A 19,872-nucleotide genomic window follows, 5' to 3' on the forward strand; every position below is an offset into this window, starting at 1 on the left:
CATGCTTTATATGTATTACCATTGTAAATACTCTCTTTGGAACCAGTGGAAACAGATTGTTACTGAATGTTCTGCTACATAAGTTGCTCCTCTCTTTTCCCTTATATTTTTGTACGAATCTTTTGATTTGTATATTTTTTTTTCTACTCCTTGTTTGACAAAATTAACCACTTTAAGACCGGAAGATTTTGCTGCTCAATGACCAGGCCACTTTTTTTCAACTTGGCACTGCGTGAATTTAACTGACAATTACGCGGTCATGCAATGCTGTACCCAAACAAAATTTACTTCCTTTTTTTATCACAAACAGAGCTTTCTTTTGGTGGTATTTGATCACCTCTGCATTTTTTATTTTTTTTGCGATATTAATAAAAAAAAGAGCGAACATTTTGCGAAAAATTGACATTTTCTACTTTGACAGTTAAAAAATATCCAATATATTCAATTTTTGTCATATATTTAGGCCAAAATGTATTTAGCTACATGTCTTCGACAAAAAAATTCTCAATGAGCGGATTTTTATCCACTTTAAGACCGGAAGATTTTACCCCCTTCCTGACCAGGCCATATATTGTAATTCGGCACTGCGTTACTTTAACGGACAATTGCGCGGTTGTGCGACGCTGATCCCAAACAAAATTTACGTCCTTTTTTTTCCCACAAATAGAGATTTCTTTCAGTGGTATTTGATGACTTGTTCGATTTATAATTTTTGCGCTATAAACAAAAAAAGAGCGACAATTTAAATATATATATATATATATTTTTTTTTTTTTCACATTCTGATATATATCATTCCCCAAAAAAAAAAAAAATTCAAAATCAAAATTTTTTAACATTTTAAGCCAATGTGTTTTCTGCTACATATTTTTGGTAAAAAAAAAATCGCAATAAGTGTATTTTGATTGGTTTGCGCAAAAGTTATCATGTTTACTAACTACGGAAAAGATTTGTCATTTTTATTGTTTTATTTTTACTAGTAATGGCGGCGATCTGCGATTTTTTGCAGGACTGCGACATTGCGGCGCACAGATTGGACCCCTAACTGACATTTTTGACACTTTTGGGGGGACCAGTGACATTACTACAGTAATCAGTGCTAAAAATGTGCACTGTTACTGTAATAATGACACTGGCAGGGAAGGGGTTAACTCAGTGGCGATAAAAAGGTGAGTCTAGGGGGTGTTTTCTAACTGTAAGGGGGATGGGCTTGTGAGATCAACACAGAGACCTGTGATCCTAAATAGAAGGATCACAGGTGCTCTGTGCTGATTCCTGAGAGAACAACGATCTGATGTGTTTACAACAGCTGACTGTCGTTCTCTCTCCACGGGGAGCGATCGCGGTTACCCAGCCTCATGAGGCAGCTTCCCCCGCTGGCTAATAGGGGCACGAGTGCGCCCCCAGGAGCGCTTCCGCGAGCCGACTTGCAGTCACTGTATATAGCACTGAAATAAAAGGGAAGGGGTTAACACTGTTAGTGATCAAGGGGTTAAATGTACAGTATGCCTCATGCTTACTGACGTGTGTGGGGGGAGGGGGGGTTCTGTGACACACACAGAGATCGCAGGTTCAGCTATGCTGAATCCTGTGATCTCTCCCTGTCTGTCACAGAGAAGATCCGCCTGCTTTGTTTACATAAGCAGGCGGATCTTCTCACACTTTCCACAATAATTGGGGAAGAGAGGCGGTGATCGCCACCTCTCCTCCTCCGGCCCGACTCCCGCTGTGTCTAAACACAGCGGGAGTGAGCCTCCGGCGGCGGGCGCACGCTGCCGGGACCACTAGGAGTCCAGCAACGTAGGTCTACGTTGCTGGACCCAGGGGAGCCGACCTGCCGCAGTAGTATTACTTTGAGCGGTCGGCAAGTGGTTAATAAACAATATTATTCAAAAAAATAAAAATAAAGTGGGTGAACAAAAAAAACACCCACAAATTCTGGCAAACTCCAAGCATTGAATATGCAAGAATGGGCTGCCATCAGTCAGGATGTGGTCCCGAAGATGATTGACAGCATTGATTGACAGAATTGCAGAGGTCTTGAAAAAGAAGGGTCAACACTGCAAATATTGACTCTTTGCATAAACTTCATGTAATTGTCAATAGAAGTCTTTGAGCCCCCGTTCACACTGGGGCGACCTGTCAGGCGACCTGGTCGCCTGACAGGTCGCCGTAGGTCGCCTGCCATACAGAAGCTGTGGACCCGTTCTAATAGGAGCGACACAAGTCGCTCTGACTTAGAAAAAGGGTCCGGAGCTTCTTTGGGGCAACCCGGAGCGACCTGCATAGACTTCAATGTTATGAAGTCCGTGCCGGCCGCTCCAAAGGTCGCAGTGCGAGCAGCGCGCCGCAACCTGCGTGGTCGCCCGGGGAAGTCGGATCGCCCCAGTGTGAACGGGGCCTGACACTAATGTAATTATACTGCAGTATCCCATAATAACATCTAACAAAAAGATCTAAAAACACTGAAGCATCAGACTTTGCGAAAATTAATATTTGTGTCATTGTCTTTTGGCCACACCTGTATATTAATAATTGAATATACACAGGAACTAAGTACTTGGTAACAAAGTGAACTATTTCTTTTTTTTTTTTTTCTTTTATAAAAAGTTTATTATAGCTGTAAGCCACAGCTATAATTAATGGAAAGTTAAAAGGTTTCCATTCTGATTGTGATTTCCTGTCTGGAGGCTGCAAAACCATCAGCACCTCCAAACCTCCTTCCCAAGCTCTCCTCGTTCTTGTTACTAAACGGCACATTGCAATGGAGTAACACTTCATTGTGCTGGTTAGGAATACCATATGTTCTTAAGAGAGTGTACTAATTAATATTCTATATTTATTGCTTGCAAAAGTCACACTCAGTTTATGCAACTCCTTTAAAGTTGTTGGTGGCAATACATATTATAGGTAAAAGAAAAAAGAACGGAATTATAAGGTTATATATTATTAACTACTTGCCGACCGCCTGCCGCAGAAATACTGCAGCAGGCTGGTTCGGTTTGCACGAACCGCTGTACCTCTACAGCTGTTCGCGAGAGCGCTCCTCGAGGCAATCGCGTCCGCCGGCCCCCGTGGATCGGCATTCCTGCTGCCTAGCAGGGACGGGCACGCGCTGCTGGTGGCGCATGCTCGCCCCCAGGAGCACTTCCCCAGGTTCGTGCAGCCGAGCCAGAATCGCGTCTGCCGGCCCCGTGGATCTGCATTCCTGCTGCCTAGCGGGGGTGGGCACGCGCTGCTGGTGGCACGTGCTCGCCCCCCAGGAGCACTTCCCTAGGTTTGTGCAGCCGAGCCAGAATCACGTCTGCCAGCCCCATGGATCGGCATTCCTGCTGCCTAGTGGGGGCGGGCGCATGCCACTAGCGGCATGTGCTCGCCTACAGGAGCGCTTCCCCAGGTTCGTACAGCTGAGCCAGAATCACATCTGCTGGCCCTGTGGGTTGGCATTCCTGTTGCCTAGCGGGGGGCGGGCGCGCGCTGCTGATGGCGCGTGCTCGCCCCCTAGGACCGCTTCCCCAGGTTCGTGCAGCCGAGCCAGAATCACGTCTGCCGGCCCCATGGATCAGCATTCCTGCTGCCTAGCATGGGCGGGCGCGCGCTGCTGGTGGCGTGTGCTCGTCCCCAGGAGTGCTTCCCCAGGTTCCTGCAGTCTAGCCTGAATTGCGGCTGCCGGTGTTCTGTCAGAAATCCCTACCCCATCAGATTTCCCTACCTACGTCATTTCCGGTGCGGGTTCGTCATGGACCAGCTGTAGCCGCGTCACACATCCTACTGCGCATGCGCAGAAAAGGTAGGGAATTTTGATAACATCGTAAAAGGTGAGGCACAAGTCCTACTGCGCATGCGCACCAATGGATCGGGCAGAGGCTCCTCTTATAACAAACATACATCCAATCTCCATGGCCCACACTGCGCCGAGCCAAAAATGGGAAAATCCTATACCCTACCCACATGCTCACGCCCACTGTCTCATTGTCGGCTCGGCGCAGTGTGGGGCATGGAGATCGGATTGCCGGGTCGCTGCAGTGTCGGCTCGGCGCAGTGTCGGGTCAGCGCAGTGTGGGCCATGGAGATCGGATGGATGTTTGTTATAAGAGATCCTGCTGCTCGACCCGTTGGCCCGAGCAGGCTCATGCGCAGTAGGACTTGTGCCTCACCTCTTACGATGTTATCAAAATTCCCTACCTATTCTGCGCATGCACAGTAGGACGTGTGACGCGGCTACAGCTGGTCCATGACTAATCCACAGCTGATCTCAACCGGAAATGACGTAGGTAGGGAAATCTGATGCGGTAGGGAAATCTGATAGAATACCGGCCCTGTTGATTGGCATTCCCGTTGCCTAGCGCGGGCGGGCTCGCGCTGCTGGCGGCCCATGCTTGCCCCTAGGACCGCTTCCCCAGGTTCGTGCAGCCGAGCCAACCTGCCGCAGTATATATGCGGCGGGCAGTCGGCAAGAGGTTAAGAAGAATCAGGAGCTGGGTCCTTAAATGAACGAAAGAGAAAATTAAAAAAAATAAATACAATTTTACGGCAGATTTTGCCGGGTTTGTCTACAGTCTAGCTGATCTTTATTTTTCATTGGGTTGGTGCTCGGACACAGGAACAGATGGAAGAGGGTGGGGGACAACAGCCAAACTAGAGGCCTTGGCCGCTGTCACAACACACCTTTCACTGGGACTAACAAAGCGTACTTACAGCTATGGCAAGTGGCGTCGGCGTAGCCGGTGTCTCCGCAGTCGCAGTGGAAGGCGCTCCAAGTCTGCGAGCACGCTCCTCCGTGTTCGCAGTAATTTGGCAGGCATCTGTTGGAAACAAAAAAAAACAAATAAATAAAAAGTCTACAGAGTCTGGTTGGTGAGAGTCACTGAGAAGCAACGGAATGCAAAGAAAACGACTTTCCAAATGAGGATGACAGTTAATTAGCTGTGGAGAGACTGAAAGAGATCTGAGCAAATCAATAATTTCAAATGCCGGATACTCTTGAAATTGATGAACCAGATACAGCAAATTACTAAACAAAAGTCAACCGCTCTCACAAAAAGACGATCGCCTCAGACTCAATTACAAACTACACTTTTTTTTTTTCAGTGGAATATCAAATTTATTTGATGTTTGAACTATTTTTTTTTATGAATATCTGCATAACAAAAAAGGATCTGTGAATACATGCATTTTAATCAGCCCGTGTTTATAAAACTTCAGAAGCTTGCAGACATCCGTACACTCGGAATTCTGACCATTAATTAAACCGCAGTCTGTAACACATAGAGATGAGAAATGCAATGAGATTATAAAATGTGTTACAATATGTATGAATCCCGGCAGATAATAATTGGAACATTGTAACCCGTTACTGTAGAACAATAGCATATCAGACTGAGGTCATCCAGAGACTTTATAGGCACCGATAAAAGTGTCAGCCTTCAGGCAAGAGAAGACTAAACTAAAGAACTGAATGATGGCAATTAGGATTATATGAAATAGGAAAGAGAAGAAAGAAAGAAAGAAAGAAAGAAAGAAAGAAAGAAAGAAAGAAAGAAAGAAAGAAAGAAAGAAAGAAAGAAAGAAAGAAAGAAAGAAAGAAAGAAAGAAAGAAAGAAAGAAAGAGAAAGAGCAGTTTGATTGTTAAGGACAAGAAAAACAAGATATATGATAGAGATACTGTAGATCAGAGGTCTCCAAACTGCGGCCCAGGGGCCAGATGTGGCCCTTTATTTGCCTTTTCTGGCCCTTGGGGCATTATTTTTCCCACTGATACAAGGCACTATTCCTCTCACTGACACCAACAATGGGGCATAATTCATGTCACTGAGATGAACAATAAGGCACTTTCTCCCACTAACACCAACGATGGGGTGCTATTCCTTCCACTGACACCAATGATGGGGCACTATTCCTCCCACTGACACCAATGATGGGGTACTATTCCTCCCACTGACACCAATGATGGGGTACTATTCCTTCCACTGACACCAATGACGGGGCACTATTCCTCCCACTGACACCAACAATGGGACACTTTTCCTCCCACTGACACCAATGATTGGGCAGTAGTCTTCCTACTGACACCAATGATGGGGCACTATTCCTCCCACTGACACCAATGATGGGGTACTGATCCTCCCACTGATACCAATGATGGAGCACTAATTCTCCCACTGACACCAATGATGGGGTACTGATCCTCCCACTGATACCAATGATGGGGTACTAATCCTCCCACTGACACCAATGATGGGGCACTATTCCTCCCACTGACCAATGATGGGGCACTATTCCTTCCACTGACCAATAATGGGGCACATTTCCTTCCCATGATACCAACAATGGAGCAATACCCCCCCCCCCCTTTATACCAAAGATGGGGCACTATTCTTATCACTGACCCCTACCATGGGGCACTATTCTTCCCACTGACTCCCATTGACGCCAGGGCATTTTCTACTCACACTGGACACAGTCCGACCCCCTAAAGTCTGAAGAACAGTAAACTGGCCCTTTGTTTAGAAAGTTTGGAGACCCCTGGTGTAGATAGTTAGAAAATAGCTAGATAAATAGATACTGTTTATATTGAATAGTAGAGAGAAAATAAAGAAAAGAGGGAATAGATTAGATAGATATATTAGATAGAATAGAATAGATAGAATAGATAGATAGATAGATAGATAGATAGATAGATAGATAGATAGATAGATAGATAGATAGATAGACAGACAGACAGACAGACAGACAGACAGACAGACAGACAGACAGACAGACAGACAGACAGACAGACAGACAGACAGATAGACAGATAGACAGATAGACAGATAGACAGATAGATAGATAGATAGATAGATAGATAGATAGATAGATAGATAGATAGATAGATAGATAGATAGATAGATAGATAGATAGATAGATAGATAGATAGATCAGCTAAAAGTAGTATGTGGACTCCTCTCCTTTCCTTTCATAGAGACATCTTCAACAATACAAAATTGCAGAAGGATATTCCCGGCATGCTTTAGAACTACGGATGAGAACTTGGATGAGTAGCGAGACATCTTCAACTGTCAGAAGAAACTCAAAAACTTCCCTGCATCAAGCTACCAATATGTTCTCCCTCTATGCATTCAACTGGGTGCAAAAGCCCAAGGAACCCATTTACATCTCTGTTTGGGACACGGTAATATGAAAAAAAAAAGGATCACACAAAGGTGAGGTCAGAAAATTCAAACAAGTTTATTGATGGACAACACACACCACATCCTTCCATCCTAGGCCCAACCTTAGAGGGGAAGACGTAGAGTGAACGGACGCAGGGTGCGCTGTCCATCATTGAACTTGTCAGACTTTTGCGACATCATTGGAGTGTGACATTTTTCTCCGTAGTGAAGTCTTCAACATTACAAAACTCATCCAGTTGAATGTGACTACCAATGCCAACATGTGCTCTGTTGATACCTATGAAGTAGGGATCGACCGATTATCGGCAAGGCCGATATGCACTTTCCCCGATATATCGAAATCGGCCCCCGGAGATTACTGATATTGCCGATATTGTCGTGACATCATTGCGTATGTTGCACCACGCACCTCCGCGCACTGGGACGGCTTCAGCCTTCTTAGGCCGCCTCCCTCAGCCTCGTCTGGAGTCGGGGAGTCTCAGGACAGTGAGTGTACAGTGCACACAGTGTGTTTAACACAGCCGCCACATACATACACCCACCCACAGCTGCCCGGTGCCAGCCAGCCACCCACCCACACACCCACAGGCCTGTACCAGCCAGCCACTCACCAAAGGGTCCCAGCCACCCACCACAGGGTGCCAACCAGCCACCCACCACAGGGTGCCAGCCAGCCACACACCACAGGGTGCCAGACAGCCACCCACCACAGGGTGCCAGCCAGCCAGCCACCCACCACAGGGTGCCAGCCAGCCACACACCACAGGGTGCCAGACAGCCACCCACCACAGGGTGCCAGCCAGCCAGCCACCCACCACAGGGTGAAAGCCAGCCACCCAACAGAGGGTGCCAGTCAGCCACCCACCACAGGGTGCCAGCCAGTCACCGACCAAAGGGTGCCAGCCAGCCATCTGCCAGAGGGTGCCAGCCAGCCAGCCACCCACCACAGGGTGTCAGCCAGCCAACGACCAAAGGGTGCCAGCCAGCCATCTGCCACAGGGTGCCTGCCAGCCAGCCACCCACCACAGGGTGCCAGGGTGTTGAAAATTGTGCTTATTTTGCAAAACTTTAAATGTTCAAAATATCGTCCCATATCGTCCGTTACCGATATGCAATGGCCAAAATATCGGTATCGGCAACCAAAAACCGATATCAGTCGATCCCTACTATGAAGCATCGATTTTAGTGACAGGTCCACTTTAATGAAACATGGCTTCCTCCGCAAAATATAATTGTCCTAGGAATCACCATTTTTGGTACCAGGCTTTTAATTGAGGTCCCTCCATGGTTTTAAACTGCCGACAATGAATGTGGACTTTCCAGCCACAGACTTCCTACACTATTTTCAAATCAATCGGTCTGTGATGATTTTAATGATATTAGAACAACGCTGTGGTTTTTAATAACCAGATAAAATGAGCAGCAAGGTATAAAATAATGTACAGTAACGGTCGATCATCAATTCCTAGAATGAATATTGCAAAGCTAATTGCTGGAGACTTCCACTGCTTATTGTTTATACATAAAACGAATTAATTAGTCCTTGGACAGATGCTTGGCTTTCTGAAGTTTTTTTTTTTATTTTATTGATGCATTATCATCAATTCTGGAGAGTTGTTTTTTCAAGTTTTGGTCAGAAATCAGGTTTTTTTTTTTGTTAAAGCGATTCTTTAAATCTCAAAAGTATAAGTACCATGGGTAGAAAAGCATCACCTTTTATAATTATTTTGAAGCCACAACAACTATAACAGCAGGACCTTTACCGGTAGCTCAAAAAAGCTTCTTCTACTGGCATCTCTATATTAGCCTTTGTGCCCATGTACACTATAGGTGCTTTTTTAGGAGTTTGGTGGCAGGGGAGTTTAGACAGGGGCGTAACTACAGGGGTTGCAGGGGTTGTAATTGCAACCGGGCCCCATGCTCCAGGAGGCCTGTGCAGCTCCCCTGTACACCTGGATAGAAGGGGCGGTGGGGGCAGCATGTAGAGAAATCACTGTCCTCCTTTTTCCTCCTGTAGCTGCAGGAGGAAAATGGAGGAGATTGGTTCCTCTGCATGCTGCCCCCACCACTCCTCCTATCCAGTTCGCTTGTGTTCCGCTGTCTCTGGGCCCCTGTGTGCTCCCCTGGTCCCCCCCCCCCACTTTGCTGCCCCCCCACTGTGCTCCCTCCCCTCTCCTGCCGGCTGCTGCAGGGGATGTGTCACAATAGAGAACCAGGAAGGGTCGGTAAATACGTAATTTACCAGCTCCTTCCTTTTCTGAATGAACAGAGTCATAGTCAGTGACATTGTAAAAAAAATAAAATAAAATGATAAAAAATAATACAAATAAAATACCAAAAAAAAAAAAAAAACTACTGACACCAGTGGGTGAACTTCCAGGATCCCAAAGGTCACACTTGCAACCGGGCCCTGACATTCCACCACCGTGGGGAGGCCCCAAGATGGCAGGAAGGGGGTCCACTGCAGAACTTGTGAAAGGGTCCCGCTGTGGTACCGTAATAAAGGGCCCCACAATGAGATTAAAGGGCCCCAGGATCAGTGGGAAGAGCCCCAGGCTTGAAGCAAAGTGCCCTGGCCAGGGGTCCGGGGGGCCCTTCATGGTTTCTTGCACCGAGGCCCTGAAGGTTTTAGTTACGCCTCTGAGTTTAGATGCAGAAAAAACTCTCCAAAGTCACGTACTGAAGAGTCGTTTTTTTGAGCTCAAAAAACGCCTAAATGCTCACAAAAAATCATAAACGTTCATAAAGGTTCATAAACGCGTGTAAACGTTTATGAGTGTTCTGTGTTTTTCATGTACAGCGATCAGAAACCACTGTATTTTCATTGGAAACATTCAATATATATATATATTTGTATTGTTAAACATTAAGAGCCGGTTCACATTAGCGTGACTTGTCAGGCGACTTGTCAGCCTGACAAGTCGCGCTCCCTCGCGGTCCATTGACCGCTACAGGACCTGTTCTAATAGGAGCGACACAAGTCGCTCCGACTTAGAAAAAGGGTCCTGTACTATTTCGGGGCGACCTCGGAGCGACTTGCATAGACTTCATTATCTGAAGTCCCTGCAAGTCGCTCCGAAGTCGTGGTGCATGGTAATGCACAAGTCGCCCCCACGCTAATGTGAACTGGCTCTAAAGGCTTTCTTTAAAAAACAAAAAAATAACAAACATGGAACACTTACCTGCTTTGTGCAGTTGTTTTTGCACAGAGCAGCCCCCATTCTCCTCCTCTTGGGTCCCTTGTTGGCGGTCTTGGCCCCTTCCTCCTGTCGAGTGCCCCAGAGCAAGCAGATGGCAATGGGGGGCACCTGATCAGCCTCTTTCCTGAGCCACGGCTCTGCCTGTTCATTCACACACAGAGCCACAGCTTGGCCCCACCGCCTTTCTCTTCTCATTGGCTGTGATTGACAGCAGCGGGAGCAAGTGGCTCCCGCTGATGTCTAAGCCAATAAGAAGGGAGAGTCCCCAGAGAGCCAAGACTGTCATGCACATTGCTGGATAAAAATGGGGCTCAGGTACGTATTCGGGGTGGGGGGGGGCTGCTGCACAGAGAAGGTTTTTATACCTTTATGCATAGAATTCATGAGGGTAAAAAAGCCTTGACCCTTTAGAACCACTAAATAAAATTATTTATATAATATTAAATTTTTGTTTTCATGTTTATATATATATTGCTCAAAACAAGTAAAGGAACACTTTAAAAACACATCAGATCTCCATGAGGACAAATATCATGCTGGATATCTATATTGGTATGGACTGGGTAATGTGTTAGGATCTATACTGATTCCCCTTACTGAGCTGCAAGTAGATTGGTGTTCCCTAACCGACACAGCCAGGCACACCAAATTTTTACAATCACTCCAAAGTCAGAGAACAGTCCGGATTTTTTTTTTCCTTTTATTGAGGAATTAGAACTTGGACAGGGTTTGGAAAATGATGTAATGCCCACTTGACTTCAGACTAACTTCAGGGAGGGCGGTGGGCGGCAGACGGACCCCCCCAATAACTCCAGCGGCAGACGGACCCCCCCCCAATCACTCCAGCGGCAGACGGACCCCTCGGACCCCCCTCAAATCACTCCAGACCCCGCCCATGCCAGTTTACTTAACTTGCTCCACGGGACTGACAAGTGGCGGCGGCTTCCCCCTTAGTCCCCATGTTCCCTCTTGGATGGGCCGCCACTGCTTCTCTGCTTCCTCCAGCTATCACTTGCTTGCAGAACTTCCAGCTGTGTCACTCTAAAAGGAATTGTAGCAATGTCCCATTACAGGCAGGGACTTGCACCCCCTATACTTGTAGAAGCTTGGAGTGACACAGCTAACACATTCCCAGCACTTCCTCCAATGGTCACTGAGCCCAGCGCCACCTCTTCAGGTATTACCAACCCACCTGGCTGAAGCTGCCCCCTTCACTAGCCCTCCTGGGTAACTGACACTCTCTCCACAGTCCTCCCAGACTGAATACTCACCAGCCTGGCCGCCTGACTCTCAGGAGATCTCCCGGACATGGTGACCCGCTCCCGCCTTCCTCTCACTTGCTCCCGTACCTTCAGGAAAGGTTTCCTCCATGTGTTGTATAGGATCCCTCCAGCACCTGAGCCCCAGGCCCAAGATCACCCAACTTAGACTAGGGGGCACCGTCAAGGGCCACCATCAGCCTCCTCAGCACTGCATCTCCATTTTCTACCTGGCTACCCCTGCTGGCATGCCCCATGGCTATTTATGAAGTGGCCTGCCCCCTGCCAAACCATTTGCTGGGGATTGACTGGTGCCCTCATAAATATTCCAAACAACCCATCCCAGCCTCCACCCACTGCATCTGGAAGCTTCTTCAAGGTTCCAGAAAACAGCAGGAGGCACCAGAGATGCTGCTTGCTGAGTTATCAAGCCTCTCAGAGTAACTTAACCCTGACCCATATTTAACTCAAGCCTGGCTCTCAGCCAAACCAACTTGACTGCACTGCACAAACAAACCTATTTAGAGTCGGTTCACACTGAGGCGACACGACTCCTTACTACTTCGGGGGCAACTTGTGCATTGCCATGCACCACGACTTTTCGGAACAACATCCCGAAATCAAAAAGATCGTAACCAAATACCGGCACATGCTTTCTCTCGACCCCATTTTGGGTAAACACGTTACAGCATATCCCCAATTCACGTACAGGAAGGTCCCCGCATTAAGGGACCAACTTGTACAAAGTGAATTTGTGACCCAAAAAGGTAAAGACCATTGTAAGGTAAAAGGAACTTATATGTGTGGTACATGCAGGTACTGCAGATATATGCATACAACAAAAAACCCGATATTACCTAGCGGCCAAATATTTAGGCCGCAACATTTTGCCAACTGCCGCACCCACGGGGTGGTATATCTACTCCTCTGTGGGTGCGGTTGTTTTTACGTTGGCAAAACGAAACTTGAGTTTACAAAGCGAGCATGTAGACACATAAAAAGTATGCAGACACGCAATCCAGACCTTCCACTGGGGCGCCATGCTGCTCTGGTCCACCCTAAAAAATTTCCAAAAATCACATTTTTAATACTCGATAGAATCCACCCTAACCCCAGAGGAGGGGACTGGAATAAGACCCTCCTCCAAATGGAGTTACGTTGGATCTATCGTTTAAAGGCCACTGAACCACCCGGACTAAATGATCTCATATCATTCAGACCTTTCCTTGAAGGTTTTTCGTCTGGAGGCATGGAAAGATAACATTATTCCCCTACTTCATTGGAAAACCGCATTTTGAAGGGGTTCTCTCAGTATGCCCTGCGGGCAGATGATTGATATGACAAAAGTTCCCTTCTCCCCTCCCTTTTCTATGTCCCTCCCCCTTTTCTCTCTGTTTTCCCATGGTATAATGTTCTTATTGTATTATGCTTGTCTATATGACATATATCGCAATATTATGTTATGTTAGCAATTATCTGTACCTATGCTGTGTTTTTTTCATATTTTCTTTTTTTATTCCCAAATCTAGCACTTTTGTACACAAATGGTCCAACATATGCTGAAGTTAGTCCATCAGAAGCGAAGTCCGGTTCCCATATATGTTTTTCTTTTTTCTATTAGGAAAAGAATAATGTTCCAATCCAATTGCAGAAATCTTGGAATATTTTTACACATTGGGAGCTATGAGGGAGGTATCTATGTTTTGGATGCACTCCAATTTCTTAGTTCCCAATTTGGAATGAGGTTTTGAATCTTTTTTGCTATGTTTAGCTCTCTTTATGTCTTATCCAAACACTGCTCTTCTTTAGTGCTCCTTTGTAGGATCAGCCCGGCACGGAAAGGCGGACGCCATCTACTGGCGCCCGCAGATATAGGCATTCACGTGTCCATCCCGTCCTCTTTCAGAGCGCGGCCGTATATGTCTAGTACACTGGTCTGCGTTTCACGCAGACCAGTGACACTTCCGTGTCGGTGGAACGCATCGGCCGCTCACGCTTCCGCCGGATATCCGGTTAGGGGGCGTGTCCGGCCCTTACGTTTCAGGGAACCTTTGACGGCGAGCAGCTGAGAGCAGGCAATCCAGCTGATTCACTTTTCAGCTGATTGCCACCCTTTTTAAATCCTGTGTATCTGGCGTCAGAGCTATCTGCTCTTTTGTCGGATACGCAGGTCCTGTGAGGACTCCCATTCTTTGTGAACAAAATACAGCTGTCTGCAAGGTAAGAAAAGATTTACACCCTTAAGGGATTACTACCTGAATACTGCTGATCTATGTGATCGGGGTGATGGGTTTTTTTGTACTTCTTGATCTGTGCATGATGCCCATTAAGACTCTTTAGCCTTCACCATCTTTCTTAAAGTGCTTTATATGCCTGGCTATGGTCATAATACCTAGCATGACACATTTATACGGATATTTGGTCTCTATTTTGCTCATTTATCTCATTTGTTGATCTAATATGATTGATAAATTTCTTTTTGACTTTATATGAGAGATATGGTGGGCAGAAGATATGAAGAGTTTTTTGGGCACCCTGCACATGTGTGGTCTTATTTGATTGGACCTTGCAGTAATTATGCAATTTTTGCCCAGCAGACCTGCTGTCATTTGAGGTTCCAGCTGCTCCTACCCAGTCTTTTACCAAGACTTGGTTAGCACTAAAAGCCCTGAAACACTTCAAGATCTAAGATCTCTGGTTTTGACCTATAACATCGCGAATACGGCACTCCTGATCGACAACAAGCATATGCGGCCCATTTGTTTTTAATCATCAGGCAGGCTATCCATGCTCATTATCACAGTGAACTATGTAAGTTGTTATTAAACTTTCTACTCAAACGTAATGTAACTATATTTATTATGTTGAAATTAATATGTTATGTATTAATGATCCACAGACCACCCTCTAAGGGCGCACCCCTGAGGAAGGAGCCCAAAAGACTCCGAAACGCGTCGGGTCACAGCCCGGGGGTTATGTGGTATTAAGTTCGACTGTTTCATGTGCAATATGTTCCAGCTTGCCTTTTTGTTTTAATCTTTTTTCTGCATCAACTAATAAAGAATCTAACTTTTATATAAATTGATTTGTTGTATACAATTTATTGGTGCCTAAAAAGTCCCACCCCTAGGGGAATTTTCCTTTCTGGTTTTGCACCACGACTTTGGAGCGACTTGCAGGGACTTCACATAATGGAAGTCTATGCAAGTTGCTCCGAGGTCGCCCTGAAGTAGTACAGGACCCTTTTTCTAAGTCAGAGCGACTTGTGTCGCTCCTATTAGAACGGGTCCTGTGCTAATCTATGGCAGCGGACCCGATGTCCGGCGGTCACTCGGCGATCGTCCGTTACAGCGGGAGAAAGGCAGGCGGCTAGTGCCTGTCATTCTCCCCTGTGTAGGAATGGTGATCACACGGTTCTACTATGTAGGACCGTCGATCACTGTTCCTACACCTCAAGCCACAGCCAATCACAGTTAGAATCACGCCCCTAGGGACACACATAGCCCCTCCCTCTCAAAAAAAAAGTTAACCCCTTCACTGCCAGTGTCATTTTACAGTAACAGTGCATATATATAGCACTGATTACTGCAGTAATGTCACTGGAACCCCCAAAAGTGTCAAAAATATCAGTCAAGGGTCCAATCTGTCCGCCGCAATGTCGCAGTCCCGCAAAAAAAATCGCAGATCGCCGCCATTACTCGTTAAAAAAAAACAATAAAAATGACAAAAATCTTTCCCTTAGTTAGTAAACGCAATAACTTTTGCGCAAACCAATCAAAATACGCTTCTTGCGATTTTTTTTTTACCAAACATATGTAGCAGAAAACAAATTGGCCTAAAATGTTAAAAAATTTTGATTTTTACATTTTTTTTTTGGGGGGGGGGGGGGGATTTCATATAAAAAAATGTGAAAAAATATTATTTTTTCAAAATTGTCGCTCTTTTTTTGTTTGTTTTTTTATAGCGCATGATCAAAAATCACACAGGTGATCAAATACCACCCAAAGCTCTGTTGTGGGAAAAAAAGGACGTCAAATTCATTTGGGTACAGTGTCGCACGACCGCGCAATTGTCCGTTAAAATCACGCAGTGCCGAATCGCAAAATAGGCCCTGGTCAGGAAGGGGGTAAAATCTTTCGGGGCTTAAGTGGTTAAAAAAATCTAAAATAATATTATTATTTTTTTTTTTTTTTTCATGTAGCTGAATACCTCTTTTGTAGGCAAGTCACATTGCTTTTCCTATTTTTTTTTTTTTTTTTTATTTCCTTTGTGAGGGAATAGAAAAATAAAATATATAAAATAGAAAATATTTATTTCAAACTGCCTATATAACCTGTAAGTTATGATCCTCTTTCTTACAGAAATTGTTTTATTACCATCAATTCTCAAAAGCTCAAAGTGAAACCCCAACAGCATCCTGGCATCTTGGGGAATCAAATTGCCCACCGCACAGAACCATTTCAGAGACAATTTTCTGGAGTGATTGGAAAGGATACATCTGACGGAAAGAACATTTTTCTATAAAATATATCTTAAAATACTCCGGCAGCGCTCCGAAAATTTAGCCACATGGAGAAGCAGAGAGAATATTCCACTGGGAACCAAATGTAACCCGACATTTCAGGAGAGACCGAAAAAATATTCCATAAAAGTCAGTTAATAAAAATATGAAACTTTTTTTATTATTATTATTATTATATTCATTTAATTTATAATAATACAGTAAAACCTTGGATTGCGAGCATAATTCGTTCCGGAAACATGCTTGTAATCCAAAGCACTCTTATTTCAAAGCAAATTTCCCCATAAGAAATCATGGAAACTCAGATGATTCGTTCCACAACCATTTATTCATAAGTCCTTCAGTTTATAGTCCATATAAAAAGATTATAGCATTGCGATAGGTTATATAAACATAAAATGTCCATCCACAAATAGCCGCTTCCACAAGGGGATTAGAAGCAAAATGCAGCAGGAGCTTCAGAGTATCAAAGAGAAGAGAGGCGCCTCTAAGTGTAGCAATATGGTTACATTTAATGAAGGTACAACATTTAGCAACTCACATGGTTGATGAATAAAACAGGCACATCTAAGTATGCAGGCATCCGGGGTAAAGCTGTCCACATAGACTATCTTCTGCACCGCCGGCTGCCAGTCTGTAATCCTGACCGACAAGACCACCCTGCAGTAAAGGGATCTAAAAGCGAGGGGCAGCATGGAAGGGATGACATAGATGGCGGTGCAGAGGATGGTTATGTGGACAGCTTTAGCCTGGATGCCTGCATTCTTCGATGTGCCTGTTCCAATCATCAACCCTGTGAGTTGCTAAATGTTGTACCTTCATTAAATTTAACCATATTGCTACACTTAGAGGCGCCTCTCTTCTCTTTTATACTCAGCTGTGACTTGAGGTTACTTGTATATCAAGACATCGCTTGTTTATCAAGTCAAAATTTATTTGACAATTTTGCTTGTCTTGCAAAGCGCTCTTAAACCAAGTTACTCTCAAACCAAGGTTTTACTGTAATTCTATTAATTTTTATTTTATTATTCTTACAGTTGCTATTTTCACTTTTTTTTATTATATTAGATTAATTTATAATAATTATATTAATTATTCATTTATTATTCTTACAGTTGCTATTTTCAGTTTTTTTTTTTTTTTTATTGAATTCAAGGTTTCGGGGTTTTTTGTGCAAGTTTAAAAATTAAAAGATGCTAAAGCAATTACAATTAAAATGTAAGTTTTAAGTGGCAGTAAACCCTCACACATACCCAGTGAAGGGACTAACCTTGGGATACACAGAGATGAAACAAATCCTCCTACATGAGTTGTACCTGTTTATCTGCAGTCTTCTCTTCTGTACATTCCTTCAAAGTGCTGAATTTATAAACCTTGTCTGAGAGTTCAGAAAAAAAGGGGGGCAGAGAGCTGAAAGGGGTTGTAAAGTCAGAATTTTTTTTTTTTTTTTATCTTAATGCATTCTATGCATTAAGATCATAGGTGCATTAGGGTGTCCAGGGGAGGACTGGGCCAGGGGGCAGGAGGGCAATTGCCCCCTAGGCCACTATGATTCCCCGTAAAAAGGCTGCACCGCTTCTGCCACAGACATATCTAAAGGATTCCTGGTGAAGAGAAGTAAAAAGTTCCTGTTGCTGACCTAATGTGTGCGGGTTAAAGACAAGGACAGAGTGCAGCCCACCCCCTCCCCCAGCATGTATGGTGCAAACTGTGTCTGAGCAGAGGCCGGTTCCATGCCCCACTGGAGACTCTCCTCCTCCGGCCAGCCCCAACCGAGCTGTTCCAGCTCCCCCCCCAACTGCCCCCTGCTGGCCAGGTTGGGAACCCGGATTCAGCCGGTAAGTGGAGAGTACCTGGAGCAGGGCTTCAGCTTGGAGTGGGGGGTCAGGAGGAGGACAGGAAGAGGGAGGGAGGCCGAGTCACTGCACCATGGGCCTCTGGTTTGTACTTGCCCACTGGACCAAAAGTTGCCAGTCTGCCCCTGAGGGTGCGCACCTTAAAGCTCAAACACACACGCCTTTCTCTGCGGCCTCAGCTGCACTGGACAGTGAATGAATGGGAAGTGCTCTGTGCTGAGCGGCTTCCTGTTCATTCACAAATGAAAGCATAGCAAATACAATATACTATGCTTCGGTTATGATTGAACACAGTGAGTGAGTGTGTTTACTGTGTTCATTTAGAAAAAGAAAAGGCCTGTAAATGACATATAGATTAATCCCTTCCCCCACTCTCCATCCTAAAACATCTCCCGCAGCATCCAAGGGGAGAGGAGGGAAGCCAGCACCACTGCAGTGGGGGGTGCAACACGGGGGGGGGGGGGCTTGGCAGTACGGGGAATTATTGCTGCACAGAGTGATTAGGGTGTGCCCAGGCACGCCTGGCATACCCCCTGCACACCCCTATGATTAAGATAAAAATCCTTCTGTGTGCAGCAGCCCCCCTAATATTTACCTAAACCCCCTCTCTATCCAGCGATGGCCAAAGTGCCTCATCTGTCCGGGACTCTCTTGCTCCCGCTGTTGTCAAACTCAGTTAGCAAATTCGGGGGGAGAGAGAGAGAGGGGCGGGGCGGAACATCAGCTCTGTGTCTGCATGGACACATGGAGCTGCAGCTTAGCTTGGGTGCCCCCATGGCAAGCTGCTTGCTGTGGGGGCACTCGGCAGGAGGGAGGGGCCAGGAGAGCAGAAGAGGGACCCGAGAAGAGGAAGATCCGGGCTGCTCTGTGCGGGGGGGATATTGAAAGAGAGGGGGGAGAGAGAGGGGGGAAGGGGAGAGAGAGAGAGAGGGGGAGAGAGAGGGGGAGAGGGAGGAGAGGGGGGAGTGGGGGATATTGAAAGAGAGGGGGGAGAGAGAGGGGGGAGGGGGGGGAGAGAGGGAGGATGGGGGGGCGGTGGGGATTTTGAAAGAGAGGGGGGAGAGAGGAGAGAGAGAGAGAGAGAGAGGGGTGGAGAGAGGCAGGGGAAGATAGAGAGAGAGGGTTAGAGAGATAGAGAGATAACCCCTGTCAATTTTTTTTTTTTTTTTTTTTGCCACTTGTGTCTCATTGGGGAGATTTCCATTCACTTCCTGTCCCAGAGACAAAACAGGAAGTGTAAGTAGTGGTAGTCACCTGGATCACCATTCCCCCTCTATTCCTGTTCAGAAATGTGGGATTTCCTTTCACTTTTGGCATTAACCATCATCAGGACAATCAGAGAGGGTGAATCTCTCTAATGAGGACACAGACAGCAATACAACCTGACAGGGGCTCTAATCCCTCTCCACTCCATTCAAAACTAAAACTAAAATGGCTTTGCCTTTAGTTATATGTTAAGTGTGACTCATACTTGTAAAGTAACAAATAAAATAGAAGTTTGACGAGCTAAAATAAACACCTCGGCCAGAGTACTAAAGCAACATAATAGAACATAATAGCGGCAGCTCTATGGTGTCGCAGTAAATGCGGTCTCAGAGCAAGGTGTGTTATTTGGAAACTCTTTGCTCCCCGACGAGGGATTTGAAATCTTTTTAAAACATAAAAAATAATAAAAAAAACAAGGCATGAGGTGTAATTAGGTTTAAGCTGCGATTTCCTGTCTACCTGCTCTTTTGATAAAGTTCGGAACACGCTGTGGATGGGAAATTGAATATCACCGCACTGGCAGTAAATCCCTTAACTGAGAGAATTTATTGTGTTTTCGGCTAAAATACCCGAGACGCCGTCTTTCTGCCGAGTCCG

At 45.6% G+C, this 19,872-nt stretch overlaps 1 protein-coding gene across 1 annotated transcript in view; it reads right to left on the minus strand.

Moving 5' to 3' along the window:
* LOC309557562 (contactin-associated protein-like 5) overlaps positions 1-19,872 on the minus strand; it is a 691,665-nt gene that overhangs the window by 327,411 nt on the left and 344,382 nt on the right. Inside the window, exon 11 of the mRNA XM_082260344.1 lies at positions 4,699-4,805. Coding sequence (XP_082116470.1) covers positions 4,699-4,805 — 107 coding nt within the window. The remainder of the gene's footprint in view (positions 1-4,698; positions 4,806-19,872) is intronic.

This window comes from Pelophylax lessonae, assembly GCF_965119305.1.
Source record: "Pelophylax lessonae genome assembly, chromosome: 6".
Classification (NCBI taxonomy): domain Eukaryota; kingdom Metazoa; phylum Chordata; class Amphibia; order Anura; family Ranidae; genus Pelophylax; species Pelophylax lessonae.